At 40.3% G+C, this 20,794-nt stretch overlaps 1 protein-coding gene across 4 annotated transcripts in view; it reads right to left on the reverse strand.

Moving 5' to 3' along the window:
* The window catches only part of LOC145981962 (guanine nucleotide exchange factor DBS-like), a 531,521-nt gene that overhangs the window by 75,362 nt on the left and 435,365 nt on the right, over nt 1-20,794 (reverse strand). For all 4 annotated transcript variants that reach the window (XM_083115466.1, XM_083115465.1, XM_083115468.1 and 1 more), the window contains one exon: nt 1,125-1,208. In XM_083115466.1, coding sequence (XP_082971592.1) covers nt 1,125-1,208 — 84 coding nt within the window. The remainder of the gene's footprint in view (nt 1-1,124; nt 1,209-20,794) is intronic.

Raw genomic sequence — 20,794 nt, forward strand, 5'->3', positions numbered from 1 at the left:
ACAAGGCCGGAAAAATTCCGACCTTAGATCACGAACGCCGGGAATTGAACCAGGGTCTCACGCGTGGCAGTAAAGTTGTCATCATCTTCATCATTCATCTTTTACAGACTCTGGATGAGTCGTCATAGAAGACAAGCCTCTCTACCTTCTTCTGATCTTCCACCACTCCTCTCTCATTGTGTTCCGATCCAGCTCACTTCTTTTTTTTTTAGTTGGTATTTTAAGTCCACTTTATGCACAGTAAGGCTAATCGGGACTGGACCTACAGATTAAAGTGGGATCCGAACCACTATGTGCCTCCACCGGGTACCGAACTCGAGACCCCTTGATTACAAGGCGACGACGCTACCACTGCGACGGCCACTTCTTCTAACACTCTCCACTACAGTCCAGCAGAATTAACTTGACAGAAATGGCCGCTCGGTGAGTGATGCAACTGCGCTCGAATTGGCTAGAGCGGGGGACTTCCCGCTGTAACGGGCCAACGGAAACTCTAGAGTAGAGTTTGTAGAGTTACCGTTGGCCCGTTACAGCGGGAAGTCCCCCGCTCTAGCCAATTCGAGCGCAGTTGCATCACTCACCGAGCGGCCATTTCTGTCAAGTTAATTCTGCTGGACTGTAGCTACATCTTGAATCTTCCCACGCCTGGTCACTTAATATCGATTGTTGTTCCTTATGACCAGACAGACATACATGTACTTTGCATTACCTTGATAAATTCAAAACTGGAGGAAGTATTAAGCAGAACGAAACATACTTGGTTGTGTTACTTTACAAATGGCATGTAAAGTTAGAGACTACAGGGTGAGGTAAAAGTCAGGTCACATAGGCGAATGATCACCATGGTCACCAGACCTAACACCCCTGGATTTTTTCTTGTTGGGGGCACGTAAAGGCCAACGTGTACGCTAAGAAAATTAAGAGCTTAAAGAAAGGATTACAAGCGCTATCACCCGCCAGAGGTCCCGGATTTGAAGCCCGGCATGGGTGTTCCTTGTATGTCCTTCATCAATTTCATTATATCATCACTCATTCTCATCTCACGATTACCCAAAGGTAGCAGAAAAGCGCTATCTCCCATTAAAAAAAAATAATTAAAAATATCAACAAATCTTCAGTCTCACCTGTGATGACAGCATACTGTGCATACAAAAGGTCGGCCACGTCTCGAACAGCAAGAGCATAACCCACGTCATCCATGACGTCATCTGAAAGAGAAAAAAATAGTTTGGTTTTATTATTGTTTTCCATCTTAGTACTAAAATACACTTCTAAGGTGATAGAAAGTAACAGAGGCTCATTATTTGAAAAAAAAAATCTCAGTTGGAGGGAAATTTCAGTAACAATTTTAAAGCATTGTGATACTATAAATTATATACATAAATACACACACATAGTTTTTTACTGAAGGTTCTGGTAGCTACTCATCAAGTTGGTTTGTTACTGTTATTTAGTTATTGTGTTCATAAGAACTACTTAAAATATTATGTTATGTTCTGATATGATAGCACATCCATGTAATTACACATACAGTTTCTTATATTAAAATAAAATGTTACTCTCGGCTAAACAAAGGTACCGGTACTGTGTACTGTTGCGTACTGCCCAAAAAAGAATTCATATATATATATATATATATATATATATATATATATATATATATATAATATCTCCTTACAAATACCACCCTGCTCTTTGAAACCAAAGATAAATCTAGCTCGAAGGGGTGAACTTATTTTACTATAGTATCCAGAAACCAGAAATGAAAACAAAAGCAAAGAATAGAAACAGAAGAGAAGCAAAAATGAGAAACCCGAAGGGAAGGAAACATGAGAAACAGAAAAGAAGCGGAGAAACAGAAGATAGGAAAGAGAAGAGAAGCAAATATGGGAAACAGAAGTGAAGCGAAGATAAGATACATCAGAGCAGCGAGGATAAGATACACAAGAGAAGCAAAGACGAGAAACAGAAGAGAAGCAACAATGATAAAAGAGAAGACATTCAGGGAAAAGAGAAGAAAATAGGGTAAATCAGAAGAGAACGAAGATTTAATTAGTTACAGAAAGACGGGGAAACCACTGAAGATGCCCAACCTCCACCTGCATACATTCAGGGGTATGTGCTTAGTGCCCTGGTGATTGACAGTTTCAATTATACAGTACATGTTATGAGGCGTTAAAGGCAGAACTGTTTAAAGTTCCAGGAACAAGCTTGGTTTACAGGTAAGCTCTTATATGCTAGTAATTAATTAGAAGTGAATTTTAATAGCAAATTTCCAATGGTAAGTTCTGCCATCGCCGCAGGGTTAGGCAACACACATAACGTTACACAAGAAAGTGGGTATTTCACGATATAGATGTCAGATTTTCATTGCCGGTGACTATACCTAATCAGCATTTCTCAGGAATTTTGAATTATTTTAAGTTTATTTAAAACTACTTCGGGATTTTTCGAACCTAACTTAAGATTTTTAGGACCTATTTTAGGATTTTTAGAACTTATTTTAGGGTTTTTACAGCCTATTTTAGGTCCCTAAATGCACACTTTTTAGAACCTAAAAATCCGAGGTCTAGTAATAACAATAAGCTCCCAGCTTCAGTCCGTACCTCTAAATACCAAATTCATGTGCCGCCAATACATTAGCGGATCCAGCAGTTACAGTTGGGAGGGGCGAAATTCACCTCACCGAGAATCAATTCTAGCATACGCTTGCACTGTTTTATAAACAATATATCGTACTATAACCAGGAACCAAGTTAACATCCATATTAGTAGAGTATAATTTTCCAAAAATAATGTTGCAGGGCTGGAGTAAATGGTTAAACGCGGCTTTGAGGATGAGTGATATATGGAACTGATGAGGGAACACTCACAAAGAACACCCATGCCCAGGTCGGGATTCGAACCCAGAACCCCTGACTGGAATAGATGGTTATCATTGTATGCCGTTATCATAATTCCTTCCATTGCCGTTACTCATACGCGACCGTGTTTTACGCGGGAGCACCGACGGAGCACTTTTGTCTTTGTTTTGGTCTAACAGATAGTTTATAATACAGGGTGTCCATAAATTATCTTTACAACTTCAAATCTAAATAACTAAATAATGGAACAAGGTATCTCAGTTCTGTTTCTTTCATTTAAAAGATAAACTCTCAAAGTATTTTTACCACCTCAATGCATCTCTATGTGTGCCCCCTTGTTGCCCGTAGGATATTAAAGGGGCCAATGATTTAATTGTGCATAAGACCACACCACACATGAACCTTTGGGCTTTGGCGGTCGATTTCTCGAACCTCGTGAGGATTCTCAGACCCCCCCAATTTCGACAGTTATGCCTATTCAATCATTTATGAGAAAAGGAAACACACTGTGCCTTCTCCTGTGGAGTAGTCATTTTGTGGAAATGTGACCTCACATCTTCCCCACTTACTCAATGTACCTGAGAAAACAGTAAACAAAACTTTGAGAGTTTCTCTTTTACATGAAGGCAACAGAACTGAGATACCTCGTTACATTATTTAGTTATTTAGATTTGAAGTTGTAAAGATAATTTGTGGACACCCTGTATATCATTTTTTTTCACAAGCAGAATTAAACTTTATTGTTTTAGTCGTACGGCTTTTTTGTACGAGAGCCTTAATGTTACAGTAATTCATGTTCTTGAGTTAAATGACTACGTATTATTGTAAGCTTTTTATTTATGCCTACACGCTGAAATACATATGTACTGTATATCAAAATACTGTACCAGTGGCGGCGATTAGGGGGAGCGAGGGGGGCAGTTGCACCCCTACTTTTTGCCACCGCACTATGCTAAACTTTATCTACCAAGGGAGAGTAAACCGTCCTTGCCCCGCAGTTTTCCAACCCAATCGCCGCCACTGTACTTTACTGTATATCAAAACACTGTACGTAATAAAATGTACGTACAGTGGGATCCATGAGTATTACCGTGCAAATCCTATGTGTTTTTAAGCGATGGATTTTTATGTATGCTGGTGCAGAAGTTGTCAACAGCTTGTTGTAAGTTTTCTTTCAATTCTTGAAGTTCTTATTGGGTCAAATAAAGTGTACGAACATGGTGATGGACGATTTGCACGGCAATACTCATGGATCCCACTGTACTGTACGTATATCAAAAAACCTTTATTCCGGTTTCACCGAATTTTCGTTCATTCGAAGCACCATAGCCATCAAATTCGGTTAAACTGGACTGTAGCGCATATGAGGAGCAAAGTTAATAAACAAAAACAAAAACCTATTCTCTCAGGGGGTTTCAGGTTCTCATATTGCACAGTGATGGGTCCAAATTTAAACTGTACAGTGGGATCCATGAGTATTACCTTGCAAATAGTCCATGACTATTTTCATTATTTTTCTCTTATAGCCTGTGTGTTTTTAAGCAATGGATTTTTATGTATGCTGGTGCAGAAGTTGTCAACAGCTTGTTTTGAATTTTATTTTAATTCTTGAAGCTTCTATTGGGTCAAATAAAGTGCACGAACATGGTGAAGGACAATTTGCACGGTAATACTTATGGATCCCACTGTACATCCAGTTCCGATTAGCCTGTCATGAGCATAAAGTGGATAAATCAAGCTTTACAAAATATTGTCGAGCCTGTTAAACCTGGTGATAAAATATGGAACACTTGAGTCTTCAAAAATATTAGGCATAATAATATATCCAAGACGAACACTCTATCAGCCTGCGCCAACATATGTAGTTGTAAATTAATTGTATTAGTAGCTTAAAAAATTGATTTGACAGATGTAACAACAACTAGTGCGATTTATCATCTCTATGACGACCGGCATATCATCATCGTGTTCACCTAATTTGTTCACACATACAGTTAACGTTGTGGCAGCGTTGATAGACCAGCTATACCAGTAGGAGCTAAACAAGTTGTTGGAACGCTTGATCTGACTTCGCGTGTGCACCCTGAAGAAAAGCAGGATATTTATTTTCAGAGAAAGCGAGTGGGGAGAGAAGTGCTTTTTTCTTGTTTTTGTTTGCATTTAACTGCGACGTGGAAGAGGTTAGGATTGAGAGACTTGACGTGAGATTGCCACGTCTGGGGGAATATTTTTCTTGCTGTGGATCAACATGTTTTGGCTTCCTGCTGTACTGTTTTAGTCTACAGCTATGTTTGTACCGTCTGCTCGCTGTGATCATGCTCGTATCGATTGATTCATTGATTGATTTAGTTTATTTTACTTCGCGTTTTGTGCCTCTTGGCTAATTTGCGAAGATGGGGATGAGTGATGAAATTGATGAATGTTCACAAACAACCAAGCCCGAGCGGGATTCGAACCTGGGACCCTTGGCGTCGTAGCGCGATGTGCTAACCACTCAGCCACAGGGTCCGGCCCAGGCTCGTATCGAGAAATACATTTCTGGGGGGGTTCCGACAAAATGTCTCAATAATAATAATGATGAAGAAGAGTTGTCTGCCTGAAGGCAGGTCTTTTGGCCGGAAGGTCACTGGACAAGGTGAACCCATGGTGGTTTGCCATTGCCTTCCATGGGATGAGGATGAAATGGACATTTACAAACAATCATGCACGACCGGGATTCGAACCCGGGACCCCTAGCGTCGCAGCGCGATGAGCTAACTAGTCGGCCATGGGGTCCGGCAATAATAATAATAATAATAATAATAATAATAAATATTAATCACATATGTAAATTAACAAATATTGTGTTATTATTAAATGGATAGGTAAAAAGATGGTAAAAGAACATATATATATAACAACATGTATTCATTAATATATACCTTACAATGCAATTGAGACCGCCAAAATTTATATATAAGCAATTGCCCTCGCAAGGAAATTATCAGATAGATAAATAATTGAATATTTATTTATTGAATTGAGTAACAAAAAAAAAAGAGTTAGATCTAATTGAAATAGGCAAAAATGATTCTACGGTGATCACTTTTAAATGCCTATTATAATTGACGAAAAGTAAAGGTCCAGATTAACATTTGATGCATATCATCGTAAGTAGTAGTGTGCATAAATCTTTGGAAGTGCCCTTCAAAGCCGTATGAGCCAAATTCCTTGCCTTCCAATGAGTTCAGCGGAAATGAATAACCATAGATTATATAACACATGCTAAACAATTATATATTGATTATTTAATTCTAGTACTTGGTAAGTCTCCCTCCCTTAATACGTCCTTGGCTGTGATATCCCTTTTTCGTTACCCTTCACAGTAATGTCAGTGAAATCAGGTTTTCCATTTTGCCAAATTAAATTCCCCGAGTTTTCCAAGGCTCCAGGTATTTTCAAATGGATTACTAGTAGGATTATGTCAAAATGGGCGTGGTAAAGAATCGAGATGAGAACGAGATCAGGCCAGTAGCGGCGATTAGGGGGGAGCAGTTCCCCCCCACACACTTTTGCCCCCAGAACTAGGCGAAACCTTATCTACCATGAAGAAGTAAATTGTCTTTGCTCCCCCCCGTTTTCCCACCTTGCCCCCCCTAGTTTTGGAACCCAATCGCCGCCACTGGATCAGACCCTTCGAAATTTGTCGAGACGAGACCGAGAACGAGACAGACCTCTGTAAAACCGAGATGAGACCGAAACTTAGTGTCCGACATTGAAAAAAATCACCTAAAGCAAGGTTACTTTACAATTCGACGTTTTCAGACATTCTAAACGGATATCTACCTGCTCTTTCTATACAGTGTGAATCACAAAACTGTGAAACATTTTAGAAATTTACCACATATAAACGATGAGCTAACAGTGGTAACTCTGATGCTGATAGAACGACAAACTATCCAAGTTTTTTTTACACATCTCACAAATGCTTTATGTAGCAGACACTGGCGTACGCATGATTTTTCGGGAGGGGCTGGAATTCTAAAGGTTGATAGTACATAGCCCATCCCCCTGCTTTCTAGGGGGACTTAAATACACAATAAGATGTTTCGTATATTTAGAGCTTTCTACTCTCAGAAGTGGCAATCGGGGGGGGGGGGGGGTCTAAGAATTATGCTGGCTGTAAGTTGAGACGCCAGAACCTAGTTAGTTTTCAAAATGCAGTCCAGCGTGTGGAACTGAAGTTGACATTTGGGTGTCTCACAAAGGGTCACCCTTTTACACTCCTATAGTTACTTTGTAAAGGAAGGTTTGCATTTACCCCTCTGGTTATTCTCGAGTTCTTCACTGTTTCTATTTGGAAATGCTGATTCACAAAATTTCGGAGAAGGCTATAACCCAATCAGTCCCCTTCTGCGTACGCCAGTGGTGGCAGATATCTAACTGATACTGAATTTCGTCGCACAGGACGCTTATTGTCATTGAATGAAAATTAATGGTAATTGGAGATAGTTATCAATAAAGACGAAAAAAAGGAACAAACAGTTTGCAGTTTATGCATTCAACACGTTCCAGGAGTTATATCTTATCGTAGAATAAACTAACGGTTACCATAAGACAGTATCTCTTAACTGTAACTCTCAAATCACCTTCAGAGAGTATCAAATAACTTAAGTTACCTTTACAAAGTAACTATAGGAGTGTAAGGGGTGATTCTTTATGAAGACACCCAAATGTCAACTTCAGTTACACACCCTGGACTGCATTTTGAAAACTAACTAGGTTCTGGCGTCTCAACTTACAGCCAGCATAACTCTCTCTGGGGTTTGTGTTGTGTTCTGTCCATGTGTGTCCCTACATCCATTTCATCTTATCACCATTCATTCTCATCTTCACAACTGGCGAAAGTAAAATAAACTGGCGAAGTAAAATAAACCAAATTAATTAATCAATCAACAAAGTAACTATAATATTACCTTTAGAAAGTGACTAATATATCAAGTTACCTCTAGAAAGTACCCTAAATTAACTCAGGTTACCTCTGGAAAGTGACTAAAAGTAACTCAGGTTACCTCTAGAAAGTGACTAAATGTAACTCATTTTACCTCTAGAAAGTGACTAAATGTAACTCAGGTTACCTCTAGAAAGTGACTAAATGTAACTCAGGTTACCTCTAGAAAGTGACTAAATGTAACTCAGGTTACCTCTAGAAAGTGACTAAATGTAACTCATGTTACCTCTAGAAAGTGACTAAATGTAACTCATGTTACCTCTAGAAAGTAACTAAATGCAACTCAGGTTATCTCTAGAAAGTGACTAAATGTAACTCAGGTTACCTCTAGAAAGTGACTAAATGTAACTCAGGTTAGTCGTTTTCACGTTCAGAAGACACAACGGCGCTTATGGAGAAACCGCACAGTGTTGCCAATACAGCGCTAGCTCATGTCGCCGGGAAATGATGACCTTCCTTCACAATGAAGGTGTTACGTATTTTGTATATATAATGATAATAATATGTAATTATTAATATTAATATTATACTGTGAACGTTACAGTTATCCTTTTTACTATGATCCATTGCGATCACTACACACGCGAGTGTAATGCACGAATATGACACTTCAGAAATGACTTAAAAAGTATAAATCACTGAGCGCTCACACAACTAAAAACACTTTTTCGAGAGAGGGAAAAAGTCTAAACAGACCAAAGCAGATCTCTCACTCAAGTAAGGAGAACCTGGCACATGGGTTAGATTCAAGTTGCAACCCAAACAAACAAATGAGTTATGGCCCACGTGAACTGATAAGACGTGAATGACTCAAGCAAGGCATGTCATACTTCTATCTTGAAGCCCCATATTTTGTCACGTGTTGGAAAGCCTTTCAAAGGTTAATATGGTGTCTATGAATTTATGTGTACGTTGGAAACTGAAAGGTGATCTTCATTTCAGTATTAATGTCGACCGTAATGTAAACAAAAACAACGTGTATTTGCGACAGCACTAATGTTGCTCACAACAGCAGCATTGGAAATAATTGTCAATTATTAAATTTAAGTAATTTCAATTCTATTATAACAAACTGCATGAAGTTCATATTTTTACTGAATGGAAATAAAATAACAACTCGAAAACTTGGTGGTGATAGCCGGAATGCTGCGGTGTCAGCTCAAGATGGCCAGACAACGTCTCCTTACTTCGTGCGCGGTTCGGGTTAAAAAGAAACTCCAAATGCATGGAAGTAATATTTCTGGGAACCTTTGAGTGGTTATAAAAAATAATTTCATTATTTTCTCCACAACTTTGTCGCTGGAAGTTTTTACTTGGAATTACAGGACAAGAAATGGCCAGCGACTACATTTTCTACTGCACGAATATAAAAAATCTCCACATACTTTATTTGAATATTTTTTAATGCAAATATGCTTTAAAGTATTGATAAATTCTGAGTACCACCATCACCTACGACAATTAAAAAACAGTGTCAATTTTTTTAATAATGAATGCTTCAATTTTACGGCATGTTTCAACGTTAGGAATGAAAACAATGTAAAAATTGCGTTTTCACAGAAAATTTGCGTTTTTAATTTATCTAAAATTATGTAAGCAAGTTACCAGTTTTTTGTGTTCAACATCGTATTCTCTACAAAATTTCCTGCAAAACTGCAGGTACCGATATGACAAACAGTTTTTGTCACCTACTTTTTTTTATCCTAGGTTTTCGTTAGTTTATATTTTTCTGTAACTTCGTATCCGCTTGAAGCTTCGGTAGAAAAACACCACGTTTCTGAACCTTTTGTGTTTTTCTGCTTTTGTCAACTTTTCCCCCTTTCGGGCGTAGGAGCTCGGGACCAACAATGTGCTGTGATAAATCTTTCACTGTTTTTGAGCGACTTTTGTGCATTTGGCGACAGGAAAGTCAACGTGGGAGGCCAATTACTGGAGTAACATGTTACGTACCGGATGAGGGTAGAACTATTCTTTTCACCCCATTCTAACGCAACACGTGTGCTTGAAGAAGCTGGACCAGGCAAAAAATGGACGCTTGACCACCAACGTCGTAACTCCAGATTCCCGCGCCTAAAAGTCAGTCCGTTGTATTCGAAGTTTCAAGCTGTCTTTATATAGTGGCAGAACGAACAAACACGTACAGTCTACCGCCAGTTTTCGAACCGACAACACCTCTGCGACAGTCGGAGTAAAGATTCGGGACATTGTCTTTTTTCTACCGCGCCGTGTATTTTATCCTGCGTGAGTGAGTGACAGTGACTAGTTGTACGAATACGCAGTGTTAATTAGTGACCTGTGCACTGGATTCGCGTTATTCGTTTTGTGACGAGGAACATTAATACCACAATGGCGGGCTAATCACGAGAGAAGGAGGGCCTGGGGTCTTCCTAGCCTGCCTGCATGAAGCCGACAACGCAGCAGATCATCGCTCAGCGTCGCGACGCCACACTACTAAAACGCCGCCACAAGCGCTACAAAAGCCACAAACGACACATCGCCACAAACGACGCCCACAGCCCGATTAGAAGCCCTGAAATGATACCGCCGAGAGCCGCCAGTCGAGACGCCGACGCCCGACAAGAATTCTACGGAGAGAGAGAGAGAGAAATTGGAAGATGAAGCGACACCAGCCCACACTTAGATCTACCGTCTAGAAGAGAGATTGAGATAATGAAGCGACACCTACTGCGTCTTGAGACGACGCCGACGTCCCGCGTGAGATTAGCAGCGAGAATCCACGAGTACCCCCGGTAAAGGAACTTCGCCCATTTTTCGCCGTCCCCCCAGAAAGAGAGAGAGAGACGATGCGAAGCAATTAATCGCTCCATTACGAGGCCGACAAGATGATCGCCGTGATGTAGAAGCTTAGAAGGAAGGTGTGTCCAAGAAGATTGCGAAGTGCCGCTACAAAGAAGTAGCGTGGGGAAGTGTTAAGCCCCTATCACACGGAACTGGATTTCTAGTTGGAATGCTCTAGTTGACGCTGGACTGGTTACCCATTTGCTAGTTTTCGCCTCACACGGTACTTGTTATACCGTACTTGTCGATAGTCTTTCGTTCCCATAATGGCGGCCGCGCGAGATGTAAACAACGTATCACTTCACACTTTTAAAATACGATAACTATCCAACCGAGAGGAACATCGCATCGCATTAAATGGTTTTAGGTAGAGAAGAACGGCACTGATAAAATACATACTTTACAACGTTTACTATACACGTATGGAAGAATATTTTAGGTTTTTCAATTGTAAGCATGCCTTTCGTGTTGTATGCACTCGGAAGCCACAGACAAAAATAGGCTACTTTACAAACTCACAGAATATCTTCACATGGCCAAACTTTGCTCTGATTGGCTGTTCCACAGAATCTAGTCGAAGAAGTTAGTAGCAATTAGAACATGTCCTATTCCTCAAAACCAGTCAAGCAGTCAGCCAGGCGGCCATGATTACTACCCAGAAAGTCAGTTCATCGCCAACTAGGGTATTCCAACTAGAAATCTAGTTCCGTGTGATAGGGGCTTTAGTGTTGCAAAGAGGACCGCGGATCGACGTCCCGCCGCCGTTTAGAGGACTACGGTAAACGTCGCTGGAACGTCTAGAACGTCGAGATGGTATAGTATACTACTGTTAACTTTTATATGTGTGAGTGATCATCTACCCAAGCCTCCAAAGATCGGCCGTCGGACGAAAGGATGCCAGTATTTAAAGTTAAAAGTCGCGAAGGTATTGATTATATTTATTTCTTGCCAACATAATCTAAATTTCAAAACAATTGCTAATTAGGAAGATCGATTCACAGCATACTGTTGTTTTTCCACGCTCTGCGCCGAACTGTTGAGTAATATTTTTTGTTTATGTCACCTTATATGCTTTACTCGGTAATATTTGATTAAAACTGCATAAATCGTGTATCTATTGCAGAAATCATCCCTCAAGTTTGCTAAGTGAGGAAGTAAATTAACTGCGTGCTATTTTTAATATATATTCATACATAAGTGTCTTCATTTTTTTGTAAACATGTATGCCTTGCAGTTGATATCTATGTTGCACGAGTTGCGTGCCCTGCCTAATGTTACTGAAGTTCCAAGGCGCATTAGTAATAATTTAAACAATAATTGTTTAAATGTTTTGGTAAATTGCAAGAATAAAAAGTTTACGTGTCATGCCCGTTGGCAGAATGTAATGAGCACGCGCAGATGAAAGTTTAGTATCTTTAATTCTAAGCCAATTAACGTCTTCGGGCGCAGTTTAATATTCATAAGAAAAAACTAAATATTGCATGGTGTCTAAAAAAGGGCCAATGTATTTATCTTAATGTAATTATTCCCCTGCGGTATGAGAGAGTGTGTGAATGCTTGAATGATAGTGAGGGGTTGTGTAATCTGTCTATTTTTGTGTGTTATATAATATACATTTTTGTTATTTATGATTTGACTATGATTTGTGTTCATACAAATAGTACACTTATCCTCATAACTGGTGGTATTTATATTTTAGTTCAACGTTAAGTCAGCAAAGCATTTCTGCTGGCTAACATCAATTATTATTATTATTGATTATTATTATTATTATTATTATTCAACGTCACTTTATGCACGAGTCGGCTATTCGTCGGGGGTAAAAACCGATCCGGTCACACGTACCCTGGAATCAAACCGTTAGATGGGCCCGACACCTAGGAAGGGGACTTCGGTCTCCAGACTAAGTGTCCAAACATAGGTCATGTAAAAAAGCCCCTTGGTGAGACCGATTTTACTTAAGCTAAATTTGTAAATCTAGAAATTTTACAACAGCGCGCTCGTATTTCCCATAAGAAAAGCATTGCCCATAAGAGCCCATTGTGTCTTTCTGAACGTGAAAACGACTCTAGAAAGTGACTAAATGAAACTCAGATTACCTCTAGAAAGTGACTAAATGAAGCTCAGGTTACATTTAGAAAATATCTAAATGAAACTCAGGTTACCTTTAGAAATTAACCAAATGTACACGTAGGGGAGGGACCGGGGGGGGGGGTGACTAGCCAGACAACACAGTACTGGAAAGCAACCGAAGAAACCGACACTCGTGAAATTTCTAAGTACCATGGAAGTGAAAGACAACCCCACAAACTACTGCAAAGTTTTCTTCTTGCCACCCGAAGACTGCACTTTAAATCCCATCTGTTACAGCTGCTACGCAATTTTGCTCATAAACCTCAAATCCCTTCGGCACAATAGCTCTATCTGGGGCCAGAAATAATTCAGATGTCCAATTATTTATTTCCTCGTGGGCCATTAAGGGTCATTTGTTAAAGGAGATATCATCTTCCAACGCCCTTATATGCAGAGCACAGTTGCAGGTCACGTATTGCATTGCTATCTGTGGCAGTGTTGCCAGAGAAAGGTAATGGGGGTTTCACAACGTGGCCATAAAGAGCAATGTTTCATAAAGGATTCTGGGTGCGATGCGAGTGCCATCCATATTTAACTGTGCAAGTTTAATGGGGCTGATTCGAAACAGCTTAAGGCGAGGTACGGATGTTTCTGTTGAATTCAGAATTTCCGGTATACTTAACCATGCCGTTCAGGGAATTTTACTGCAAGATATGAAGCTATACGAAGGTCCTGGGAAATGGATGAAGCCATAAAGAATAGCGAACAGAAGCAATGAATCTAAATGAAATGTTCATTTATATTAAACAATACGCCCATTTGCGACATCATGAAAATGAGAATTACGTGTATGACGACAAGATCGGCAACGTTTCGTCCAGTAGCAGATTAACATCCTTCCTCTCTTGAGGGGGGGAAGAAGGGGGGGGGACGGATGGAACATTCTTTTTTTAGCTGCCGCCGTTAATTTTTAGTTTGACTGCGGGACGGAATTTTTTTTCGGGATGGGATTTTTTTTATAAATCCCGATGGTCTGGACCGGAAAAATTCGCAATTCCCTGACACTGCGAAAATCTCGAATTCTACACATCATTTTCTCTTAATGATTGTTTTTTGCATTCTGGAATAAAAACTAACAATTTCCGAGAAGTGTGAGACAACTCAGAAAACATCGAGAATTGACCACTTTTAAAAATTACTATCTTCAATTTCCCGATCGCTCGAGGTCCCGAGAGGTCGGGAAATCATTTCCCGAAGTCGGGATTGGGACGGGAATTTTTTTCCCCCGATTCCAGTACCGACTTTTCGGGATCCCGCACACCCCTATTAATTTTAGACGGCAAGATGGGCGATCACTTTATTTTAGACCTCAACTAGAGCGACAACTTAGTGTTAGACCTTAATGGCAGGAAATCACTTAATTTTAGACATGGCGATTGTCTTTTTTCAGGCGCCAAAAAGAGCGATCACCTTTTTAGACATAACGATTAAATTTTACACCTAGATGTGGGGGGAGTGATCGCCTCTTTGCTCCCCTAATCTGACCCTGTCAGAAGTTAAAGCAAAGAGGAAGTAACAAAGTGCGAATGAAGCTGCCGAGTTGGCGTTGTTGTTCTGCAGAAACGCAATACCATCGCTTGAAGTAAATTAACTCTACATGCTCTTTATGAATGATTACTAGCCGTTTTGTAGCATTGTGTATGATGTCACGCCCATTTCCTGACAATGCAGTAAAAACTCAAGACAATACCAACAAGATAGGGCCGTTTTTTCAATGTTCAGTTAAGGTTCATGTTAGCACGTAACTGGAAGTTAGTGAAAATTTCTGTTTTTCAATGTACAGTTAGCTCGTAACTGGAACTCTGGTGGCGATTATCTTTACTGGTGCTTCTTCTTGCAGTTACCAGCCTAACTGGAAGTTACGAGGCAACATGGATGCCTCGTGCAGCTATCGAAGTTCCACACTCGCAACTTCACTGTCAGATTAAACAAGATATGATTCATAAAACTTTTAAATTGGTACAGAAAAAGACTTGTTTTGTTTGGCAGAGCTTACCAACGTCCATGCAAATATGGAAATTAAGCAGCGTAGTTGCTAGAATTCGCTTGGTAAGGTTGTGTTAGAGAATTTGTGGCCAGGATATCCGGTCTACTAGGCGGGTCAATCTCCAATCGGTAATTTGGTGTAGTGGTTAGCGGCACCATTTTTCGGAGCGTGTTGTGTTTTGCAATACGAGTTCGAGTCCTGGTCAAGGGTTATTTTTTTCTTGTCAATTATTTATTACGTGTGTTGCATTTAATTCACGCTTTATTGTTGAATGATTTTCTCGGATAAATATTAGAGTAAATTTTAAAATTATTTTTATTCGTACCTTCATATTTTTAGAAGTTTAGAAAGCATGCTTACTATTAACATCATGTTTTTTCGCTCAACAACATGCATAGAGAGGTACAAAGCATGCAGTCAAATGTTATTAATAATAATAATAGTGTTTATATCAACAAACCGTTATTATTAATGTCTCGACTTTCGAGTTCTTCACGCTTCTTCTACAAGAAAGTATCTGCGCTTGCGCCTCATAACATCATTTCCCCCACGTGGAATTGGCCTTTATTAGAAGAAAACCAAATTTGTAGTGCTGTCATTCGTTAATTTATTTCGTAAGCATACAAAATGGATGCGCAGCCATTGTTCCTATCGTTTCACAATGCAATAACGTGCTTTCGAGCGCGGCGTGCTTGTAGTTCTATATTTAAACGCCAGGCTGTGTGCCAGTCGACGCGGTTTGAAACTATACTAACAGATGGCGTGCAGATCGATTTCCTGGTATTTCCGTGCTTCAGAATTGCCAACACACTGTTTCGGATAACGAACCATGGTTTAGTTAACTGGCAGTTACTTTCACATTGAAAAACCCGGTGCTGGTTGAGACTGGCTGTTATCTCCAACTGGCAGTTAGTTAACAGAAATATTAACAGGACATTGAAAAACTGGCCCTAAACATGCATGACGCCAACATCGGCAGAGCAAAGAGTTGAATATAGCTGATTGGGCCTGTCAAGTCACATGGCATTCTCTTCGTCTGCTTATTCCGACATTAGTCAAAATCTCAAGAGTTTTTTTTTAAATATGTTTGTAAAAAATCCAACGAGAAATTCAGTGGAAATGTGCGTACTCAAACTTTTTTCATGCTTACATTCAGAATTGTAGCTTACAATACATTTGACAAATGTCGTAGGCTACGCTCGGGTGACAAGAAATTAGGCGGTTTACATAAGTTGTGTTGTTGTCATATCGCTGCTAACAATTTAGAAGTTTACGCCATGTTCTCATTTGGCATCCTCTCTTTGTAATATGTAATTCACAACTTGCATAAATATTTCCTAGAGAGATAATGAGATGACAATAGCTGACAAGAATTGGATTAGGCAAAACTGCATGGTGAACGTTGCCATATCGTGTGCTTGAGTTAGCAATTCTTGTCCTTTGACCGTTTTGCCTTTCCCTGTGGCACCAGGGCATTTCTGCCCAATCCTAAAATCCTGTCACTGGTATAATCATAGTAATACATCAATAATTCAGAATGGAAAATTTTAAATAAAGAATATATATTTAATTTTAATTCATATCAATAAATATGTGCTGCACTTCGCAGGAAGAATCACTAAAAACAATTTAGCTGTAAACAGCGTTGTTTCTATAGGGTTGTAATGTGAGGTAATTATCTCCTGTGATGACCTCGAGTTTCAAATTCTTAGCCTTTGGAGGTGATGCTATATACAGGGTGTCACGCTGCAACACCAACAAATCTTCGCAGTATGTAGAGGACATCAAGATGAATAACTTTCATCAGCAACATTTTGGTAATTTCTCCCCATACGAGCTCTCGGAAAACGGCATTTTCTACCCTGTATATATGCAGTCATGCGACAAATTCATTGTTGCCACGGTCACTTATATTTTCTGACGGAAAATGACAAAATATTTAGTATAACACTAACAGACTACACTCTGCGTCGGGTGTGTCTGGAGCAAACAATCGGAAAGAAGTTTGCAGCAGCGCGCACTGCTTCGCTCCGCTCACTCGCTTTCTCCCCTTCTCTACTGTTATGCGCGTCCTTGCTGCACAGATTCCAGAGATAGAGTGTGTACATGATAAACAACCTCTGGAGCGTGAAGACTTCTAGATAAAACATATGCAAAAGCTTAAAAAAGAAGTGTAATGTATGATAAAGACACCTTCGCCATGCCTGTTGCATGACGGTGGAAACCATGAATTTGTGCCACATGTCTGCATACATACAGGATAAAAAAAAGTATATTTTCGAAACTCCTTTTAGCTACGAAACCAGGCTTTAACGAGCAACACGTTATCAGGAAAAGTCGTTGGTCTTGATATCCTGTGTACAGTGTTAAATTTTGTCAGTGTTGTACCGAGACACCTACATTACGCTGACACAGGCCTGTGTAATTATGCCTACCTCCATAGCGGAGTGGTTAGCACAGTGCGCTACGCAGTTAGGGTTACCATATCATTATATACAAATAGTGGAAAAGAACTCCCCCAAAAATAGGACAAAATAAAATAAATATGGAATAAAATATAAGAATATAAATTCACAGTAAACAATATATACGCGGTCCCAGAAATTTTTATTAGGGAGGTCAGGCCGTTGACATAAAATTGAATATTATTAAAATTAATAACTAATATAGTTATTATAAACTAAAATTATGAATAACTTTAGCTAAATTTTTATTAATATTATTAATATAATTATGGGGAGAGACTTTTACTAGATACACAAGATTAGTGAATATACAGTGGGCTAACGGCTCTTCTTCAAAATATTAATTTATGATTTTTTTTCCAAATTCCTCATACAAAAATGTAGGGCATGTCCGAAAAAAAAAAGAGCGTCTGGTAACCCAACATATAATATTACACTGGAACAAGAGAGAACCTTCCATTTCGTTCTTCAAAATTTTCGAGTACTACACTGGCTATAATAATCTAACAGAATATTACGATTTAGGTTGCAGAAACATCTAATACTTCTACATTCTTATTGGCCAAGAGAGAACTGAATTGGGTGTGGCTCAGTCGCACCAAAAACTACTGTTACTCCACCGCTGGAATATGCTGAGAATATCGACATATTTTTTCGGTGGGAAGATGCGAGGAACGAAGAACGCTCAGAGATTCCGCCCTTCCTACATTTTATAGACTGCAGCTCCCGACGCTGGAGCTTAGAACTGGATAACGGCCTGGAGAGATTCCCTCAAGCCTTCCAGAATGATCCGCTCCACATTATATGCTCGTGGCTTTCCCATCAGACGATGCTCGGCTGTTTCGTTGAAACCGCGTCATCAATGTAAGTCCCGAGAGTCTTCGTGCGTTTTTACGATCACAGATCTTACCCAGACATGTCTGGGAACGAGATACCTTTCCCGTAGAAAAAGTGTCGGCATGAGGTTTACTGTTTGAGCAAGTGCATCACTTTCCAGCATTCCTACAATTTGTAACTCTAAAGTGAAGCGGTGTTGTGTCATGTCTTTGGTCTGGAATTTTCAGTGTAGAGTGTAAAATACTTCGGAAATATTGGTGGTGGTGGTGCAGATGTTCTTCATTCCTTGTGTATCTAATCATCATGCGAGAGTGTGAGCGGTGACCCTTACCAAAGACACCCAAAATGTTAACCTCCCTTCTGCGTGGTACACCCTGAACTGCACATTGCACACTAGCAAGGCTGTGGCGTCTGGACTCACAATCAGTATAATCCTATGTGGGGCTTGTGTCGTCCCTATATACAGGCTCGGAAACTACATGCAATAGAACAATGCTGTTTATTGCAAAATGACGGTTTGTTTATTTACGTTTGTTGCAGGTGTGATTGACCAAAATGACAACAATCTGCAAAATGATGCAATCAATAGAGGAAGACAACGACTACCTTCAAAGAGTGATGTTTTCTGAGGAAGCCACGTCCCACGTGTCCGGACATGTTAACCGCCATAATGTTCGGATATGGAGTTCGCAAAATCCCCATGCCACTCGTGAACACATGCGTGATAGCCTAAAGTTGAATGTGTGGTGTGGACTGATGCGTGATAGAGTGGCTCCATTTATCTTTGCTGAGAAGTCCATTACCAGTAACATTGACTACGACATGCTTGAACAGTACCTGCTTCCTCAGTAGGAGGAATTCCAGCCAACCTTAATTTTTCAAGATGGGGCACCCCCTCATTGGTCCAAGGATGTTCGAGGTCTTCTGGATAGGCATTTCCCTGGCAGGTGGATAGGCCGTGATGGGCCTAGTATTCCCGGGCCACCGCGTTCTCCTGATATGACACCCTTGGATTTCATCTTCTGGGGGTATGTCAAAGATTGTGTTTACCGCACTCCTGTTCCAGATGTTGCTCCTCTTCGAAGAATAACTGAGAGTATCCTAACTGTTACTGGTGATAAGATGGGGCGTGCATGGGCAGAAGTGGATTACCGCCTTGATGTTCTGAGAGCAAATAGAGGGGCGCATATTGAGGCGTATGGCATATAAACATGGAGAGGTGTAGCTCGTTTTGCAATCTAAAGCATTGTTCTATTGCATGTAGTTACCGAGCTATGTTTTATTTGTAATGGTACTTTATGAACACCCTGTATTTCTGACGGTTTCTTCATCCATCTCATCGTATCAACATTCATTCCCATCTTCGAGATTAGCCACTTATGCCCAAGTCGGGATTCGAACCCGGGACCCCTGGCGTCGTAGCGCGATGTGCTAACCACTCCGACACGGAGGTTGGTGTGCAGAAATTTTAAGCTAAAACATTGCTGTTATTTTGATAGCATAATGTTTTTTTTATTGAGGGGTGTTGGAAAGTTGAGATAATATGAATTAAAGGGAGGGGGGCAAAAACCCACCTCGCCCGGTTTGAAACTTTTATCTTGAGCTACTCCTGGTTAATTGCAGAGTCAATTCATTAGTGGCAGTTGTGAACTTGTGCTGCGTGGTTGCATACAAGAAGGATAAAATTCCGTTTTATTATACTCTGTCTCAGTTATGTCTGGAGCAGGCGAACGAAAACAAGTCTCTGCGCAAGCAGTGACGCGAGACGGCGCCGCCAATGAACACGCGAGAGGGAACTCGATTGCCTGGAGGGGAGGAAAGCGACTGCAGTTACCATGCTTCGCAGCAGCATGTACTGCTCCGCTCTTCCACTCGATTTGCTCCACCTTCTCTGTCGCTATATGCGTCTATGCTCCAGAGATAGTTAGGACAGGGTATATGGCTCGTAACATCAAACACAAACAAATTAAGACAAAAATTGTTAGCTCTAATGATCTCTATACGCTGTAAAAGTTTGTAGGGTGACGTGCTGACGTATTTCGAAACTCGATACGATACCATGATGAATGTCTATAAATCGAGACCAGGCCGGGCCAGTCTCGTCTGCAAACGATCTCTAAAAATTGATGAAGATACAGTTAATGCCAAGGCTAGAACTCAAACCCGGATCCCTCGATAAGCACCAATGTAAACAGCAAGAGCGTATGTTCTAGGCTAGCTACGCTATCTGCGAAGCCTGAGCCTAGAAAGTAAAATACTGAAGAGAAAAATCTCTTAGAAACTGTGTGAATTAAGCTCATTTGAAAAAGTAGATAATGGCGATTCTGAAGTTGGCAACCAGAATTCTTAGGAGTTGGCAACCCCAATTCTTAGGAGTTGGCACCCTGAATTCTTAGGAGTTGGCACCCTGAATTCTTAGGAGTTGGCAACCTCAATTCTTAGGAGTTGGCAACCACAATTCTTAGGAGTTGGCAACCTCAATTCTTAGGAGTTGGCAACCTCAATTCTTAGGAGTTGGCAACCACAATTCTTAGGAGTTGGCAACCTCAATTCTTAGGAGTTGGCAACCTCAATTCTTAGGAGTTGGCAACCTCAATTCTTAGGAGTTGGCAACGTGGCTTCCTTGAAGACGTCAAGAATGAGTCTAGTCTTCTCCCTTCCTCCATAGCCTAACCAGGTGTCATAGTGAGATAACCCAGGTCTTAAGACTCAGCATACG

The sequence above is a fragment of the Lepisma saccharinum genome, chromosome 30 (assembly GCF_977018435.1).
Source record: "Lepisma saccharinum chromosome 30, izLepSacc3.1, whole genome shotgun sequence".
NCBI lineage: Eukaryota > Metazoa > Arthropoda > Insecta > Zygentoma > Lepismatidae > Lepisma > Lepisma saccharinum.